This window comes from Daphnia pulex, chromosome 4, assembly GCF_021134715.1.
Source record: "Daphnia pulex isolate KAP4 chromosome 4, ASM2113471v1".
NCBI lineage: Eukaryota > Metazoa > Arthropoda > Branchiopoda > Diplostraca > Daphniidae > Daphnia > Daphnia pulex.
Window position 1 is genome coordinate 4033391 of NC_060020.1, and position 17164 is coordinate 4050554.

The 17164-nt window shown below is 40.7% G+C and overlaps 2 protein-coding genes across 2 annotated transcripts; one reads left to right on the top strand and one right to left on the bottom strand.

Annotated features, from left to right (window-relative positions):
* Positions 1–31: 31 nt before the first annotated feature.
* Positions 32–11827, bottom strand: LOC124192975 (potassium voltage-gated channel protein Shaw-like). Its single transcript, XM_046586591.1, has 13 exons — positions 11454–11827; positions 8956–9064; positions 8777–8847; positions 2523–2676; positions 2246–2277; positions 2026–2075; positions 1731–1818; positions 1482–1589; positions 1214–1345; positions 1042–1117; positions 660–959; positions 475–600; positions 32–393 (listed from the first exon to the last, which is right to left on the bottom strand). Exons 1-13 carry the CDS (start codon positions 11784–11786, stop codon positions 278–280), a joined length of 1695 nt encoding a protein of 564 aa, XP_046442547.1. The 5' UTR covers positions 11787–11827; the 3' UTR covers positions 32–277.
* Positions 5320–6305, top strand: LOC124192991 (glycine-rich cell wall structural protein-like). The gene is made up of 4 exons (XM_046586613.1): positions 5320–5550; positions 5648–5789; positions 5902–6045; positions 6117–6305. Exons 1-4 carry the CDS (start codon positions 5536–5538, stop codon positions 6131–6133), a joined length of 318 nt encoding a protein of 105 aa, XP_046442569.1. The 5' UTR covers positions 5320–5535; the 3' UTR covers positions 6134–6305.
* Positions 11828–17164: the final 5337 nt, after the last annotated feature.

The following is a 17164-nucleotide window of genomic DNA, read 5'->3' on the forward strand; positions in this document are numbered from 1 at the left end:
TCAAAAAATTCAACGTCTCGTTTCCCTTCCGTTTGATCTCACCAATAGTTATATATCGATCATTTATCTATATACAAATTAACAATAATAATATATTAAAGAATTAAATACACTTTGAGTCGTATACGTCATCATCACGGAGTCAAAAATGTTGTTTAGTTTTGTTTGGCCGGTCGTGTGTAATGAAATAATTTCGATAATGGAAGGGAGGAAACACGTCGAAATAGTATGAAACAAGTAAATATTATGAAATGAGAGAAAACGTTGCTTATTTTATTTATAGTGCGTATGTTTGTCCGGATTTCCCGTTGCCCGAAGTGACGCAATCTTGACTTCTGAAACTCACAATGTCCTGGTGAGCCGGAGGCGGACTGCTGGCCACAATCACCGGCACTACATCCCCCATAACGGAGTAAGTACAAAAATTAGATCAAAATTAATTCAAATTTAAGTTAATTGAATTTCAATTAATACCGTGGAGAGTTTTCGAATCTCCTCCAGTGCTGTGAACCCTCAGTAGGGGTCCAGGGATTTTAGATGTTCCGCCAGTTGGAGCAACGACAACTGCTGGACTGTCACTCGCCGATCCGTTCAGATAACCTTTTAACATTTAATAAAATTATTAGTTTATTTGAATTATTTCTTCTAGGTGGACAAACCAAGTCGGTTGATGAACGGCTGAGTTAATTTCGTAGTTCCAGCGGCGAATCGACGTCCGATTCCATCCGCCCTGGACTGTTGTTGCTGGCCTTGATTATTGCTGGCCCGATCTGGCACCCGTTGCTTCCTGTTTCTCGGCTGCTCCACTGGCAAAACCCTCCGCCGCCTCTTTGGCAATTTCGACCGGGCCTGCGTGTGGCTGTAGAACATGGAGAAATTGGAGACGATGACGGGCACGGGCAGAGAGATGGTCAGCACCCCGGCCAAGGCGCATAACGCACCCACAAACATCCCAGCATCTACATAACGCAATCATTTCAAAAAAAAAATCGATGGATAATTCATTTTTCGCTTCTAAATCATCATAATAGCATCATTTACATGTTTTAGGCGCCATGTCTCCGTAGCCGACCGTTGTCATGGTTACGATCGCCCACCAAAGGCCTTCCGGAATACTCTGCACATGAAGTGAAAAGCAAAGTTGAATATTTGATGTGACGAGAGATGACAAAGTGCGCCGACAAAATGTGAGAAATGAAGACATCATTTTTACTTTGAAATCGTTGTGCGGATTGGCCTGGAGCCTTTCGCCGTAGTAGACGAGACTGGCGAAGATGACGATGCCGAGCATCAGGAAAAAGACGAGCAGCGTCAATTCTTTAGCCGACGCTTTAAACGTGTGGATCTAATATATCCATCGCATCGCCGTGGCAATCAAGGAGCGTGGAAGGGAAAAAGGATAATGGATTCCGGTGAAACGCTTTCACTCATCGTCATTTATCTCAGCTAAAAAAAGAAGAAGAAGGAAAGAAAACTCTTACGAGGATCTTGAGACCGGGCGAGTGTCGAGTCAATTTGAAGAGTCGCAAGATGCGGATGATGGAGAAGAACTCGAGAATATCCGCATTATCCACATGGTGAGCCAGCTCCTGGAAAGTGTTTTTTTTTATTTTCGTGAATAATTACACACACTACACACACCCCCGTCCGCAATTGAATTCGAGCCGGATAGATGATCTTCTATCTGCTATTATAAAATAGTTGAGAGAATAAATAAGAGATGCACTCGCCTGCAAGAGCATGTCGGTGTAGAATGAGAGCGTTGCCACCAGATCGATGACGTTGACGGGCGACTGCAGAAAATCGCATTTGTCCGGACTGAAATTTCAGACGAAAATGATTAGGAGGAGAGAGAAAATATATTGAGCTATGCTGCTGCTGCTGCCGCGGTACTAATGTTTAATTAGATTTTATAATGACCGGAATACGTATATACGAATATAACTAGTACGTCTACTCTCGAGGATATGTCCCTTGAGAAACGAGCGCGGCGTCTTCATTAGCGATCGCACAAAAACATTGTACCTGACAACGAAACGGATGGAAATCTCCAACGTGAACCAGATATTGCAGACCTTCGTTTACAGTAATTAAACCCCGCCAGTCGATAACAAGTTGTCCGGGTGCGGTTGTGTGGGGGGGGTTTGTTTGTTGCGCATCAAGGAAAAGACGTGAGATTATTGCGTAAATTGGGTTTTATTAATTGCAGCCTATCATTTTAAAATATGTGATAATGATAACGTACCAATTCGACGTAGAAGAAAGCCTCGTGCGGTTCTGTATAATGAGACGGACAGCACAAAGTGCAAAGTTTCAGGTGATTAAATTTCAAGTAAAACATAGAAGAGTTTCGGCCAGTTAATTAGACGTCAAAGTTTTGAGTCTATAGGGCGGGGGGACCGTGAAAAATGATTGCAATTAGCGTGTAGAGAAAGATGGAATCAATATTAGAAATATAGGACAACGGAGGGGGCGGTTATAAAAGATATGATTATTACATTAGTTGGCTAATAATAGCCTACCGGTTTTAACTTTGTCCAGCAAGAAATAGGAGGCGTTTCCCGGTCCGTTGACGGTGATGTTGCGTAGGAATGGCACTCTCATGCTCGGGTGAGTTTTCAGGCAGAACGAGAGGACAGAAACGCAGATGAAAAACACGGAAATGACAGCCACTCCCTTGAGAGGAAATTTATAGAGGAAAAAAATAGAATTTTTCATTTGAAATTTTTGCCTCTCGACTTCTTTATTTGACGTGTGACAAATGCAGCACACACGAGTCTTGAAAAAACGAAAGTGAAGAAAAGAACTTTTGCCTTTTTTATTATAACATGTCTATCGATTCTCCTCTCGAATAATTCCTTTCTGAAAATCTAATACGCCAAAGGCTATATGTAATAATCACGATAATGGATGACTCCCAAAGTTATTACGAGAGGTTCGTCCTTTTCACTAGATCTTCGATCATCGATTTGAACACATTTGAGCGCGAAACTCGTTATCATTCCATTTGTATTAGGGAAATGGCGCGGGGGCTCGCGATGGGGGCGTTTTGACTATTACAATAAATCAGAAAAGTGAACGTGAAATGTTTGAGGCGAAATTTCCATCCGAGATAGTCGAGTCGAGTGCGCGGCGTCAATTACACCGTGGACATGACAGCTGCTGGCCGCATAATACACGACACACACGTATAAAGTGCAGTACGTGACCCGATGCCAAGGACTTTAATTGACTCGCCAGGGAGATACACGCCGACGTCGTCATCCCGCGGCCATCAAGAGACTCCTTACTCGAGTTGTCTCAAACGTGATGGGCTTCTGCGTATGTATATCACTTGCAGTGCAGCACGACGTTGACTGACGTCATCAGTCAGTCAGTCTCGACTTTTTATCGATTCGATGTTTAATTTATCGTCGATTACACGGGTCATTCGATATTCACGAAAATAAAAGGAGCAAAGTGGCTCCAAGAATTTATTAGAACTCCTTCAGTCGTTTGTTTTAAATCGAGAGCGGGAAAATATTTAAATTTTGTTTTTTAAATTTCCCTGCGAAAACCATTTCACGTTTGACTGAATTCCAAAGAAGGCGTCGCGGAGATGTGCCACGTCGTTTTCTTTCTTGCACTTTGACCATTTTCCAATCATCGACGTTTTAGAGTCAAAAAGGGCGTGGCTGTATAGGGGGGGAAAAAAGGCTCGGGACGGGCGACCTGTCAACTCGTCCGCCGTTATATTGCCCGGCGTTCAATCGTTTCTCTTTGTCTGCGACGCGATTTCATCTGTGTCTTCCCGCAATAAAAAAGTATGTCACCATTTGGTTGTTTTTTTTTTTTACCGTGTAACGGATCAACTTCCCCCTTTATTTCAATCTATAAAAGAATATGGCGGAGTCTATAAAAAAGTTAGCGCGTCGGCCATGATGGCAAGGTCTTCCAGCACAAGATATAGAAATATAGCAGAAGTAATACAGTTGGTATATTAATACACATCCTTCCTCGCATCCTTCGACTGTTAGTAGTAGTATAGAGATAGAGTATAGAGATGTTGGTGGTGTGTATAGCTATGGATGTGTATGATTCTTATTTATTCGGTCCGTCTATCACGAGAAACTTCAAAACCATCTGACTTTCTTCATCCATCCATCCGCCTTTCCTCCTTTTTTTCCAGCCTAAAAAGGCCCGCCCGTTTGATGCATTCGCTCTGAATGCCGATGAACGAAAAGCAACTGCCTGGGCGACGTCCCCCAAAAGTCCCCAGCTCTCCCGTTTGATGATATGTTTTTGGCAAACAAAACAAGATCTATATACTATATATAGTATGTGTAATGTTTATATAGACAGTTTCTCGTCTGCCATTCACGCTCGGCTAAATCTTCTTTTGTGATCTCGCTGGAGCCTAACCGAAAAGAAACATTTTCATTTCTCTATTTTATTATGGATGTTTTGTGTCTATCTGCTGCTGGATTCAGTTTATTCTTTTTGTTTTACACAGATAAGGCCAGCCATCATACATAGGCATTCCCCGTTATTCGTTTTGGTGGTTCGTCTTTTGATGAGCATTTTTCCTTCTTGACTTCCAACAAGGTCCTGGAAGATCTTTATTTTATTAAAGCGGTTTCGTAAAAGTAATTATTTGTGAATTTTATCCTGCTTTCGATTTCAATATCGATATCTTAATTTTACGGCCAATAGAAGATTAGTGTCGTCTGCTTTCGGTGTTTACTACTTCGAAAATGAGTCTGTGGTGTCGAGAATTCAGTGACTTCATTTGGTGCGGCAAACAACAAACTTTGCTGATCATCGGAATGAAACGAAGGGCGCTGTAAATAATTGTGATGTCGAATTTCGGCTTGGCTATCGAACAGGGCCAATCTTTAATTCAATAACGCTCGAAACAGCATGAAGCTTTGATGCACGAACTAACAATGGCGCCCATTGCTTCGTTCATTGCCATTATATTCCGAAATAAAAATCGGATTTTCCGTCTTACTCAAGCTTGACAGCATATAGTGACAAAGCAAAAAAATATTTTGCAATTTCATGCTAGTCAATGGGGGGGGGATCTACAAAAATTCGTGACACATGTAGTATTTCAAGCGCCTTGATGGCGTGAACTACTTAATGTTAGATTAAAAGAAAACTGAATTTATAATAAAAGTTGCGGGCGGTTCCGGGACGACGATCTAAATTGATGCCAGTTTTTGCTCGAGGCCGGGTGTGAGGGAAGTCCCTTGCACACACAAACGGCCATTAAACCGGTATTATGAAACTGGTGTTGGCCGGTTCTGTGGGGGAAAACCACGAACAAATATTCATACTCATACTCACACAAGGAACGAAGCTTCCAGTAGAGCTAAGTTCATTCCTCCATGGCAAAAAATAATAATCCGTAACAATAACAAATGCACGCGTGACAGACAAAGAATGTCCTCCAGTTCTTTCATTCAAACTGGTATATAAGCCAGGTGCTAGCATTGACTAAAACACTCTCAATCGAGAAGCAAACAACGATCCAACTCTTCTACAGCAGCGAAAATGTTCAGCTACAAGGTAACAATTTGTACTAAACTTTTTTAGTTGCAGCTCAAGTTATATTTTATTTCTTATATCATGTATTACTTATTAACACTCTTATGTCTTTTTCTAGTTACTCTTAGTCTGCCTTATGGTGGTTCACTGCGTTCTTAGCATGCCTTTTCAGGAGCCAGGAGATGAAATAGTTGCAGTTGAAAGTAATGCCGAGGATCAAGGCGTCGACGACTTGGCGACTGCGGAACATCGTAGGCATGGTAAATATTTACTGACTACATTTAATGCTTAGTCTTGTAGACGTAGTGATTCTCTAAATCATTCTCATTTCAGTTATTAAATTATTCTAAATATTAATTCTTACTTATTTAGGATATGGAGGTTATGGCGGATATGGCGGATATGGTGGATACGGTGGCTACGGAAACTACGGAGGCTACGGAGGCTACGGTGGGGGATATGGGGGATACGGTGGCTACGGTGGACACGGACACGGACATCATCACCATCATCACGGTAAATTAATTAATTCAACAACTTATAATTAACGTTCTTCATGTAATTACACATTTGATTTGTTGTCGCAGGTTACGGCCGCAAGTAGGTTGACGTCTCTTTCAACCTTGTTGGTTTCTCCGAATTGAGTATTCGCCACGAGTTACCCTGTTAATCTGTTATTGTTACTTGTTTTGCATTTGTTATCTATTCTTAAGGAATAAAATTTGAAACCAATCAGAAACCACCAGCAATAAACTTTCTGATTTTGGCAAGCACAATTATTTTTATTTTCTTTATTTCAATAATATTTTCTATCTTGACTTCCAAATTTCCAATACTAAAATAATCGTTGAAAAAGCCGCTTTGATCATTGGGATGAGTCGATTCAAATTCTATCGATATCTTAATAATTAGAAGATTGATGTCGTCTGCTCTAATTTGTTTTATTTAGTATTTACAAGTTTCAAAAAAGAGACGGAGTTGAAGATAACAAAGAAAAACGGGGGAACCTACTGTTTGTATCAAACAAACAAACAACAGTCATTTTTTGGAAATGAACGTGGCTGAACGAAAAATAGCACAGCAAATTAAGTTGCAAAAACGTGGTCGTCGTGTTGACTGTGGTCGCGTGCTCACGTCTCTTTATGCAATATAGCTTAAGACACACTCCATGCTGTTTATCAGGTAAAATAAAACTAAGAATACAAATGGAATGATTGTGGGAGTTCTAAGAGAAGATGTTAAACCTATTTCAAATTTGTGTAGTGTTGGTTTCTGACTATGTTTGCAGTATGTAACCTTCTCGTCTTTTGTTCAGATTTTACGACTGAGCCAGCCATCACAATTAGAAGATATCCCAGTTTTGCTTCGGCTGGTATTGACCCTGTCATCAGCAACAATTGACTGTCTCAATCTCATTATCACTTGGGTAATAATTTTCGTTAGTTTTATTAACCTGTGACCTGCTAGATATTTGAAATGATACATCCAATGACTTGCTTTAATCCAGTGTATTCCATGGAAACCTTAAATTCTCCTGTTTATTGATAATTAGGGTACACCCACTGTCTCACTTTCAACTTTTCCTTAATTGTTGTTAATTCTGTCAATATTTTTTGTAACCCATTTTTTTTATTTTTATTTAGATAAACAGCATCTAGATTGATTGGAGAAACTACCGATGTCAAGACGGATCTCTTCTTCCCCTTTCTTTAAATTCCCTATGTCCTCGTGGACACCCATGTGAATGTGAATGTGCTGGGTGTGTTCGCGAGTACACCCATTTTCCTATCCCGCCTGGTGGATGCAAATTTTCTGCGGAAGGAACACTTGTGGATGCTTGGCCGTATTTCCCAGGCATAAAGGTAGGACAAATTGATCTCTATTCTCCCGTTTCTACTTTTGGCTGGCGTTGGCTATGTTAGATAGTAACGGAGTACGATTATTTCTGACTTATGCGGTTGACTGGAATTGTTTTCTCTTGTCAACTTTGTTGACTCAGTCAAGTTATTTTTTAAATAACTCACTTGTAAACGACTGCAGATCAGGCCCTTTTTTTTACCTCACAACTTTGTGGGTAAACAATCAAATTAAAAATGTTTGTTACTTGAAATGCTTCAAGCAAAGTGCAACTAAAAAATTTGATGATGATTGATTATCAAATCATCAAATGATCTAAAGTCTTGGATGAAAGTGAAACACTTTCTATGTATACCCATATTTTCTAAAACAAGTAAAACTGAGTTTGGGTTTGTTTGATTTCTTGTTGGATAATCCACCGGACGATATGTAAGGAATCTTAATGGAATGCTCCGATGAATGGCGGACTCGATTCTTCTTCTTATTCTTCGAGATGAGCGCGTTTTCCATCGAGGGACTCGTTCCCAATCACCCAGCGCATCTGATTGAATGATATATCCTTTCTCTATTGAACGCCAGGCTCTCTATAGTATATTATTCGCATCTTTTGTTTAGTTTTCGGCGCTCAGCCTAGGCACAAAGTGATGATGTGTATAACGAAAAGCGGAAAGCCGCGATGAGAGAAAATCAAATCGCTTTTATCACGCCAAGCTCCTTTTTATCCATCAGACCGATATTTCCCTTTAGACTATGTATATATATCTCTATATATTCCGCGTGTATAGCACATTATGGCATCATCTACACCATATTGAGCTGCGCACAAAGAAAATAATCAAAAAAAAAAAAAAAAGCGAGTCTAAAGAGGAATTAACGAGTTCTAGGCGCTAGTCACTTTGAGACGATAATGAGAGACGAGTGCCATTGAACGACATTTTTCTTTCTTTTTTCACCCGGTCGAATAATCGGCTTTTGATGGAGCTCTATCAAGACGGTTATCTTCTCCTTGGCACCGAGAAAAATGGTTAAACAAAAATTAACTTTATAGTTGACTTTTCCTGCGGTATTCTTTTCGACGTCCTATGGCGGAATGTATATAACAGCTGCTCTTGTAGGGTATCTCGAGAGTTATATTCTTTTATACACTTTTTTTACAATATGTATAAGGCCCAATACATCTCTTTTGTATAGTTGCGTGTGTGTGGGAGCTAGAGCTAGCTGTCTGTCGATTATTTTCCTCTTTTTTTCCCTTCGCCACAAGATTGAACGGTTTTATTGATTGGGCGGAAGACGCCCGGCTTCCGTTGTATAATAGCTACATTCGATGTGTGTGTAGTATATGTATATCTAGCTCTAGCTATGTATTTATTTTGAGTGTATATTAGTTTACCTTGGCCGGTAGAGATGAGTAGGGCTCGTCGAATAACGACCATGTGGCTGGTTTGAATCGCTGCCATAAACCTGCAAGGGGGGGAAACAAAATTGGATCAATTCTTTTCTTATTACACAAGTCACGCAATGATTAATAATAACAAACTTAAGTTGCTACGAATGGGGAGATGAACTTACTAAGGCGTCCGGCAAGGTAATCCTCTTCGTAACCGAATTTTCTGGCTATTTCCTCTTCGGTTGGCTTTTCCGTTTCAATGTCCAGTTTGTCCAAAATGGCCAACGTTTGCTATATAAATTATTTGACAAAAAATAAATCAAAAGGAGGGAAATTCGATTCACACAGCTGAGACAACATGGTGTGCAGGATTTCGCCAGAGCGCATGGGATCCAATCTCTCGTTGATTAAACTCAGTCATGTGACGAAGGAAATGGATGGCTGGACGGGGAATTCCTTGATCATGTGATATCGCGCCCAGCAGACACACACGCACACACATATGGTCAAAGACTTCCTCGTCTTGGCCGATTCGTTTCCTCATTTCCTCACAAACGTTTTCTTTTTCCTCCCCTCGTCTGAGAGTTTTTTCGGGTGGGACAAAAATGTCAACAATGGGAATCCCATCATCTTCCTCGCTTTTGGGATTATTTACACTTGGAATACGAAAATCGTTTGAACTTCTTTTTGGCGGGCGCGCGAGTTGAATAATCTCAAAGTTGCGCGACGTTTTTGTGTGTCAATATTGAAAATTCCCAGCTGCTGATTTATTGTGTCTACCTATTGACTCTCGTTCGATGTAACTTAAAATTCCGGAAAACTGCGTACGTGTGATTGATGCGCAAACGTGTCAACATAAACGGCGGTCCCACCAATAAGTTTTTTGAAAAAAAGAAGATAGAAAAGTAAATCAGATTCAAGATGGCGCGACCTTTCAATCAGGAAAGTTTTGGACCGAAAGTTTTTTTTTTCGACTTTCGGAAGTGTGTGGATCAACTTGAATCTGATTAAACTCGACGCCTTTTAGTCCCAAGTTTCATCGGGACAACAACAACAAATCCCGGCAGCAAGCGAAGATGTGGAAGGAATTGACAAAAGTTTTGGCCTCTGCCGTACGTGTGTCCTTGATTGACACTTTTTTTTATTTTTTTCAAAAAGACCCGCCAACAAGTTAAAAGGGCGCCAGGTTCAAACGTATAATTTCAAAATGAATTTATACACAAGATTCTGTGAATAATCATACAGTTTCCTGTTGTGCACAGCAGCATTCGGTGATTCAACATCTAATTGAATTGTCACCAGCATCTCAGCCAGCCAGCAGCAAAGTCCCTCCTCCCTTTTTGCAATTGTTGAAAACCTTCAAAGTCACGCCCGGCAACCGCTTCGTCGTACCAGTGCGGAATATCCATAGACATTTTACTAGACATTAGCTTAAGTAATTAAATCGGGTGAATTGGGCGAATTCACGCGCATCAGCCGCTAGGCGGGTCGCCCTTTTGTCTGGCGGCATCATCCGCCCGGATGGATCGGTTTCATTTCCGTCCGTTGTTGCGATATGTTTATTATATATATTATGTATTATATATAGATGTGTGTAGTAGCAGTAGTAGTATATCTAGAGTCTAGCCTATATAGCGCCGAGCGTTTAGTTTAGTAAGAATAAAATAGTCCGAGCATGATGATCGACCTACTATATAAGCAACTGCTGGGCTGCACAGCTTCTCTCTCTCTCTCTAGCTCGGCTGTGTGTAATAAATAAAGTATAGGCGAGTCTTGAGCTGTGAACCAAAACGAAGCCAATCTATTGTCCAATAATGGGGGGGTGCGGTCGGTTGAGTTTGCTGCCGGCCAGCCAGCCAGCCAGGCTGCTCTGCTATTATATAGGGAATAAAGCCTCTGTATGTGTACTCCCATAACAATATCTATATATAATCATAACGTTAACGCTCCGGCCAATCAAATGATAATACGTTTAAAACTAACTGTTATATTCCACTGTGTGTGTAAGCTGTGCTGTAGAATATAGGCCGTCCGAATATGTGACTCCAGGACAGCCGGCGTATACAATGGAGTAAATTAGGTACAATCAAAACGGTCGACTATTACGTACGAGATGTACCAAATGACGGGGCCTTTTTTTTCCGCGTACTACATAACGCAACTTACATTTTCATTTTACAACCAACGATAAAAAGAAAAAAGTTTCTTTTATTTATTCTATCTAGAATCTAGAAATCTAAAAATCTAGAAAAAAATTCCTAACGCATTATTTATTAAATATAGGCCAAGAAAGGAAATTATACTATGATGTGTAATGCAGGAAAAGCTAATTCGTATGTATAGAACAGGTTTTCCCCCTTTTATAGTGTGTACACACACAACTTGGGTTGTCTATTCTCCCACTCACTATTTTATTCTTTGGCTTTTCTTTTGTACAATCTCTACTATAACGCACCGGTGCGCGTATAATTGAATGCCGCATGAAAGTCACGTCTATAGAAGGTTAACAGAGCAGTAGCCAAGGATGCACGAGGCCAACGTAATCTAGCTACGCTGCCTCCCTATATAGGCTACACATAGTTCTATTATTTGATATATCTCATTGTTTTCCCGAAATGTTTCTCTCTTACGTAATGCCAGTTATTAATGGCTAGACATTTAGAGAGAAAGTTATTATTACCTGGGTGTCTCTGTGGACGGTGTAAGTCATCCAGCAACAGGGCTCGACTTGATTGGAGTCTAGCCCCCAGAATTCCAGTTCCTCTTCGAAGAGTGGCCCGCACACGTGCGACGGATAGTGGAGCTTGCCCGTCCTGTAGTAGTTGAGGATCTGCGAGAAGACGCCCGGATGGCGATCGAAGAAATATTCGTTGAGGATTGGATCGTAATTGACGAGGGCCTCGGTCAGTCTCGATAATCGGGTGGCCGGAATCTTTTTCAGGGTCGTCTTGTAGGTCTCGAAGCGGATTCCGCCCACGTTGAGAACGATCCGGTTCTCCCCATCCATCGCCATATCTTTTTTTCTTTTTTATTTCATCCGCCTGCCCGCCGATCCTGATTGACAATTTGTAAAACCCAGACCACAGCATGAATGTTGCGTTTGATATGCTGTTGCAATCAAACATTTGTGTAATGGAAACTGTTGACATGTCATCATTCGCATGAGTTAACTGCAGTTAACTCATGCACAAAGACGTATAGACATTTACTCTATGTATGCCCTTGGGCTCTGGCATAGGACCTATTGTGTATTATGTAGCAATCACGTCTCATCATTTTCTATGGACTGAGGATCAAGTCTCTTTTTCGTCGGACTTTTTCTATTTGTCAATGGGATCGAAACATTGTTCGATTCTCTACACAGGTTGATTGCCCTACTTTGTTTGGAACGATTTTCAGTTGGATTGTTACGTGATACCCGAGTTATTTATCATTTAGCTTCCCCTGACGTATTTCTTTATCCCAAAGTTTAATTTGGTTTATTGGACAGACATTGTTATCTCAAAGGCTCTATGTCCTTGGAATATAAATGGACTGTTTCTTCTTATTTTATTGATAGGTTACTATATCATATTATAATTGACGCAAATGTACAACAGTTGAGCTCTGGCACAGACATAAATAACTGCCAGCGCCAGTCAAATCAATCGACAGACATGAAATGTTGCTGGGTGGGACAAGCTGTTGGTAATAGTCGGTCGCACTTTTGTTTCGACATTCTGGTGAGCATAGAGTCTATATCTTGGATAACCATGTACACACACAGACACATTCTATAGCCCAGTGTGTGTGTGTTTGTGTGTTATATAGTCCTCCATAATAGGTGTAGGGCGTATATTATCGATCGAGACGCTTCGAGTGGTTGGTTAAAAACCGCCTCCAGTCTCCAGTTGGCTGCTGCTGGTGTCTGTGTGTGTATATGTGCTGCTTGCACTAATAACATGAGAGAGCTATATATAATAGCCTCGATAGCAGTTTTCTCGGTGCTGCTATTATGTTTTATGGCTACAGCTCGGCGCGTTATGTGTGTGTAGACTTTATTCCACGTCGGATGCAGAAGAAGTTTAGCGATAGAAGTGCCGGGGAATTTATGTAGAAAATCAGATGATTTAATAACGCGCCAGAGTCTCGGCACCCGCGCTATTAAACACCAAAGAGTTTTGACTGTAAAGCTCATTTTTCAATTGGAATACATTATTCCGGCAACTTAGCTCATAATGTGTGATATTATAGACTAGACTTCAAAAGGGATAAAAAAGAAAGAAATGTAACGCGAGATTATCATTTTCTGTTTCCTTTAAAAAACTGGATGCTGTCTAACCTTTAGGCGTTGCCTCCAACCGAATCAATTTCTCTTGTAGAGAAGAAGGAAATGGATCTGGCATCAATATTCTACGCAACATACATACACACTCTATCCAGAGTCCATATAAATCTAAAAATTCGAAAAAAAATACAGTTTGATATGGTCTATATAATATCGGCGTATTGAATATAATATATTTGTCGACCCTGCTGCTTCTGCTTCTGCCGGAAGAAGGAAATGAGGCGATATAGAAAAAGCAAAGTCGGGCGACCAATAACATGGCCCAACGCTCCTAGGGTCCACGCGCAAAAGTATATGTGGAACTCTGCGATATTATGACGCGGGCGACCACAGCACTTGCACCAACCGGCAGCAGCAAAATACAGCCGAGAGTGAAAGATATGCTCGGCTAACCAGCAACGACACCGCAGGGAAGCCTGAAATATATGCTGCTGCTGCCCGCCAAACAAATAGACGTAAATGTATTGAGTTTGGCCTATTTTTCAATAGTAGCCTAGTCTGATCTCTCTCTCTTGATTCTATTAAATCTAATACAGCACCTTTCAGGGCCTATAGCTTTTAGCGGAAGGTAATAATTAGTAGTACAGCCAACTCCATTCGTCCGTCGACCAAGCAATAAGATCATTTCCGTTTCTCTATATTATGTAAGCCCTTTTACGGCTGCTGCTTTATAGCCCTGGGTGAGTAGATAGTGTAGAGACAGTGTCGGTCGAATAAGGGAGGGAGAACTTTCTTGATTAATTCAATGCACAGCTCTGATGATGGGCAGCATCGGGATGGAGATTACTCCATTTGATGATGGAACAAGCTGCTGAATCAAACACAGTCTTCGATCCTGCTGGCTATACACACTGCCTTAATATATATAATGCAACTCGGTGACAAGGCCCTAGCTCAGAGAGATCCTTGTCTATATATTTTCCCATTTGCCGGCAGATGTGACGCATTGAATGAACAATACATCACAAGGCACTGCTGCGTATAAATCCAGCACACAGACAAAAAATCACGAACTGTTATTATTATTATTATTAGCAGATGAGATGAATGCCAAATGGGCTGTCGTATGGGAGGATATCAGACGACATGTTTAAGGATCTACGGGAAAGAGTTGACAGATTCCAGTGAAACGCTTCTACTCATCTTCTTCCAGAATTTTTTTAAAGGAAATATTGAATTTTATAGTCTAAGATTTTACTAGCTCAGTTTTCCTTAAAACTTTGCCAATCGATCACCGGAGATTTTCGTTTACGCCTCTTTGCTCTTTGGTAAATGCTGCCGTCCGAAATTTTCATTGCAATAAATTTGTTACACTTTTTAAAAAATAAAATAATGTAACAGTCAGTTAAATTAGAGCAAGATTTTATAAATAATTGAATTAAATCAGATATTTCGGAATTTTTGAAATTTGACAAATTGAGAATTTGACAATCGAAACAATGAGACGATATTTGTGAAATATTTAATGGTTTTAGGTCCCTTCTCAACTCTTTCCGCAGAAGAAGTGCGTATCGACTAGCATCCTTCCAGAGTCTCTGATTCCTGACCAAATCTTTGGGTAAGAAAGTAAAAAAAAATTGTATCTTTTAAGTCTGTCACGATTGTTTCTGTTGTGTCTTGCCGACTATTTTACCCATCTAGAATCCCTGAAAAATCCTTTAAATGTTTCGTGTGCTCAGCTGTAGTTTAAGGTACTGTACTTCATTCTTAACTGATGGGCGATTTACATCTTTATCATGGAAACAACTGGGCGTAGTCTTAGAACTTTGTGTTGTGAATTGCTGCAAATTGGACTGTTAAAGAAAGTCAGCCAGCAAATAATCAATCTAGTTGTGAGCTTTGTAATTCAGAGGAAATGTATGGGACAAGATGAGGAAAACATGAGAACGTCTCCATAAATATAGTTGGGTCCATAAACAGCTGGGTTATTGAGTCTGAACTCGAAACTTCTTTTTTTCAAATTTACATTTCTCTGTCAAACTTTTAATTAAAAAACAAGTCCTTTGTTGTCCCGCAATTTTTCGATCCTCGTGGCCTCTCGTCCTCCTGAATCGGGACTACGTGCCTGGGGAGGGTGACTTTTAGTCGTTATAACCTAAACATTTATATAATAATAATAATAATACTGATCTAATCAAGCTGCTGTAGGATATAGCTTCGATCCTAGGAAAGAAAGAATGAAGACTATAAGAAAAGCTGTTGGTGCAGGATCTTCTCCAAAGCCTTATATATCTTTAGTGAAGATGGATCGAACAGCAGAGTCTTCTATATTCTTGAAGATAAATGTCGTCGTCGTCGTCTCCGGATGATTCACTGCCTGCTGCTGTCCATCGACAGCTGCAACAGAATAGAGAGAGAGAGCTGGCTGCGGCCAACAGCGTAATAGTCGAATGTGTTTTTTTGGGTGGGCCGGCCCTTCATGTAGATAGCAGAGCTCTAGGTCAGACTGTCAATATCTACTGTGCTGTAGAGTTCTCCTTCTCTATGTACTACGCAGCAGCAGTCTTATGTATGAGATGGGGGAGCCAGCAACCACTCGATCGTCGTCATATACCGGCCCGGAATTGCACGGCCTTTCTTCTATTTACGGTCGACTGATTTCCTAGAGAGAGAGGAAACGCCGCTTGGAAATATATATTTTCTCCTTCTTTCTTTCTTTTTATGTCTACAAGATGATGCTGACTCCCGCGTGGCACGAATTTAGGAGAGCACTTCTTTTCTCTTCTACTCAGAAAAAAACAAAAAAAGAGCATATTGGAAAATGTTCTTTTCTCTTTTCAAATCACTCTTTTGCATAAATTTCTCATACGCATTCATATCACACACGCTGGGGGTATAAATAGGCAGCAGCTAGCACGAGTTGTGAACAAGGTAGAAATAGCGAAAGGCTCCTGATTTTTTCGAGATTTGATCAAACCGGGAAAAAACAAAAAACAAAACAAAAGGCAAACAACAAAGGCGAGAATCTCTCGTGAATAATATTAACCAATTTTCGCTGAGCTGTTAGACTAGATGCACTCCTTCAAAAATGTGTACAGGGAAAGAGCTTAATATATTCATTATACCTTTTGAAATTTTCTTTTAGAGCGTGATTGTAGTGTTGATCGGTTGTTGAACGAAATATCGATGGCCTAATTCTTCCTCGGTTTCATATTAAACAAGAAACAAATATCCTTTTATTAGGTACGTAATACAAGACAACTGTTTGTTCTTTGGGTCACTTTGATCTGTACAGTCTGTCGTTTTATTTGTACTGATTGACACGATCGACCGACGAAAGATTCCTCGTGAAAACGATCACATAAACGATCCTGTTGTGTGTATGTGTGTATATAGGGAGTGGTTGGGGGGGGGGGGGGGGACCTATACACAAGAGCCGAGATAGATTTGATTGTCTGGAAAGAAATCGATAGTAAGCGAAGATGTGTGAAAACCTTTTCTCCCTCTCACGTTCGCTTTTCGTCGTCGCCCTTTTTTTCTGCTTACAATCCAGATATTCCGTGTGTGTTATTTTCCCTTTTTCTGCCTTGTTTCCACAGTCCCTCGTCGAACTTTCCGTCTTCCTTCCATGGAATATCAGGGGAAATGAAAGTGTCGTATTATTCACGAGATTAAATTGTAGTCGATCGAAGAGTTTCAGAGAACACGGCCCACCATATCCCAGCATCGCAGCGGCAGCAGTAGAATGATTCAGTAGGCCTACACATTTATATGTAATATGTATGTTTGTTTGTTGTTGCTCTGCGCAGAGCTATTTTGGCCTATCTCCCCCCCCCCTTTTTTCTTTCATCTGATGTTACTACACAGTCGGCGAGGCTATAGGAGTTAAACAAACTACACAGGGTAGTCTATATATACACATAGAGAGCAACAAACTGTGTGGAGGAGCTAGCCTTTTTTGCACATGACCAAGTTTTGCCGTGAGTGGATTGATGCTGCCAACAGTATAGGCTGAGTGTCTGGAGGGATGATTTTAATCTTCTAATACTTGTCATACATAGTGTACGAAAGCGCAAGAGCTGAAACTTGTGAATCACGTACAAATAAAACGGCGCGATGCCGAG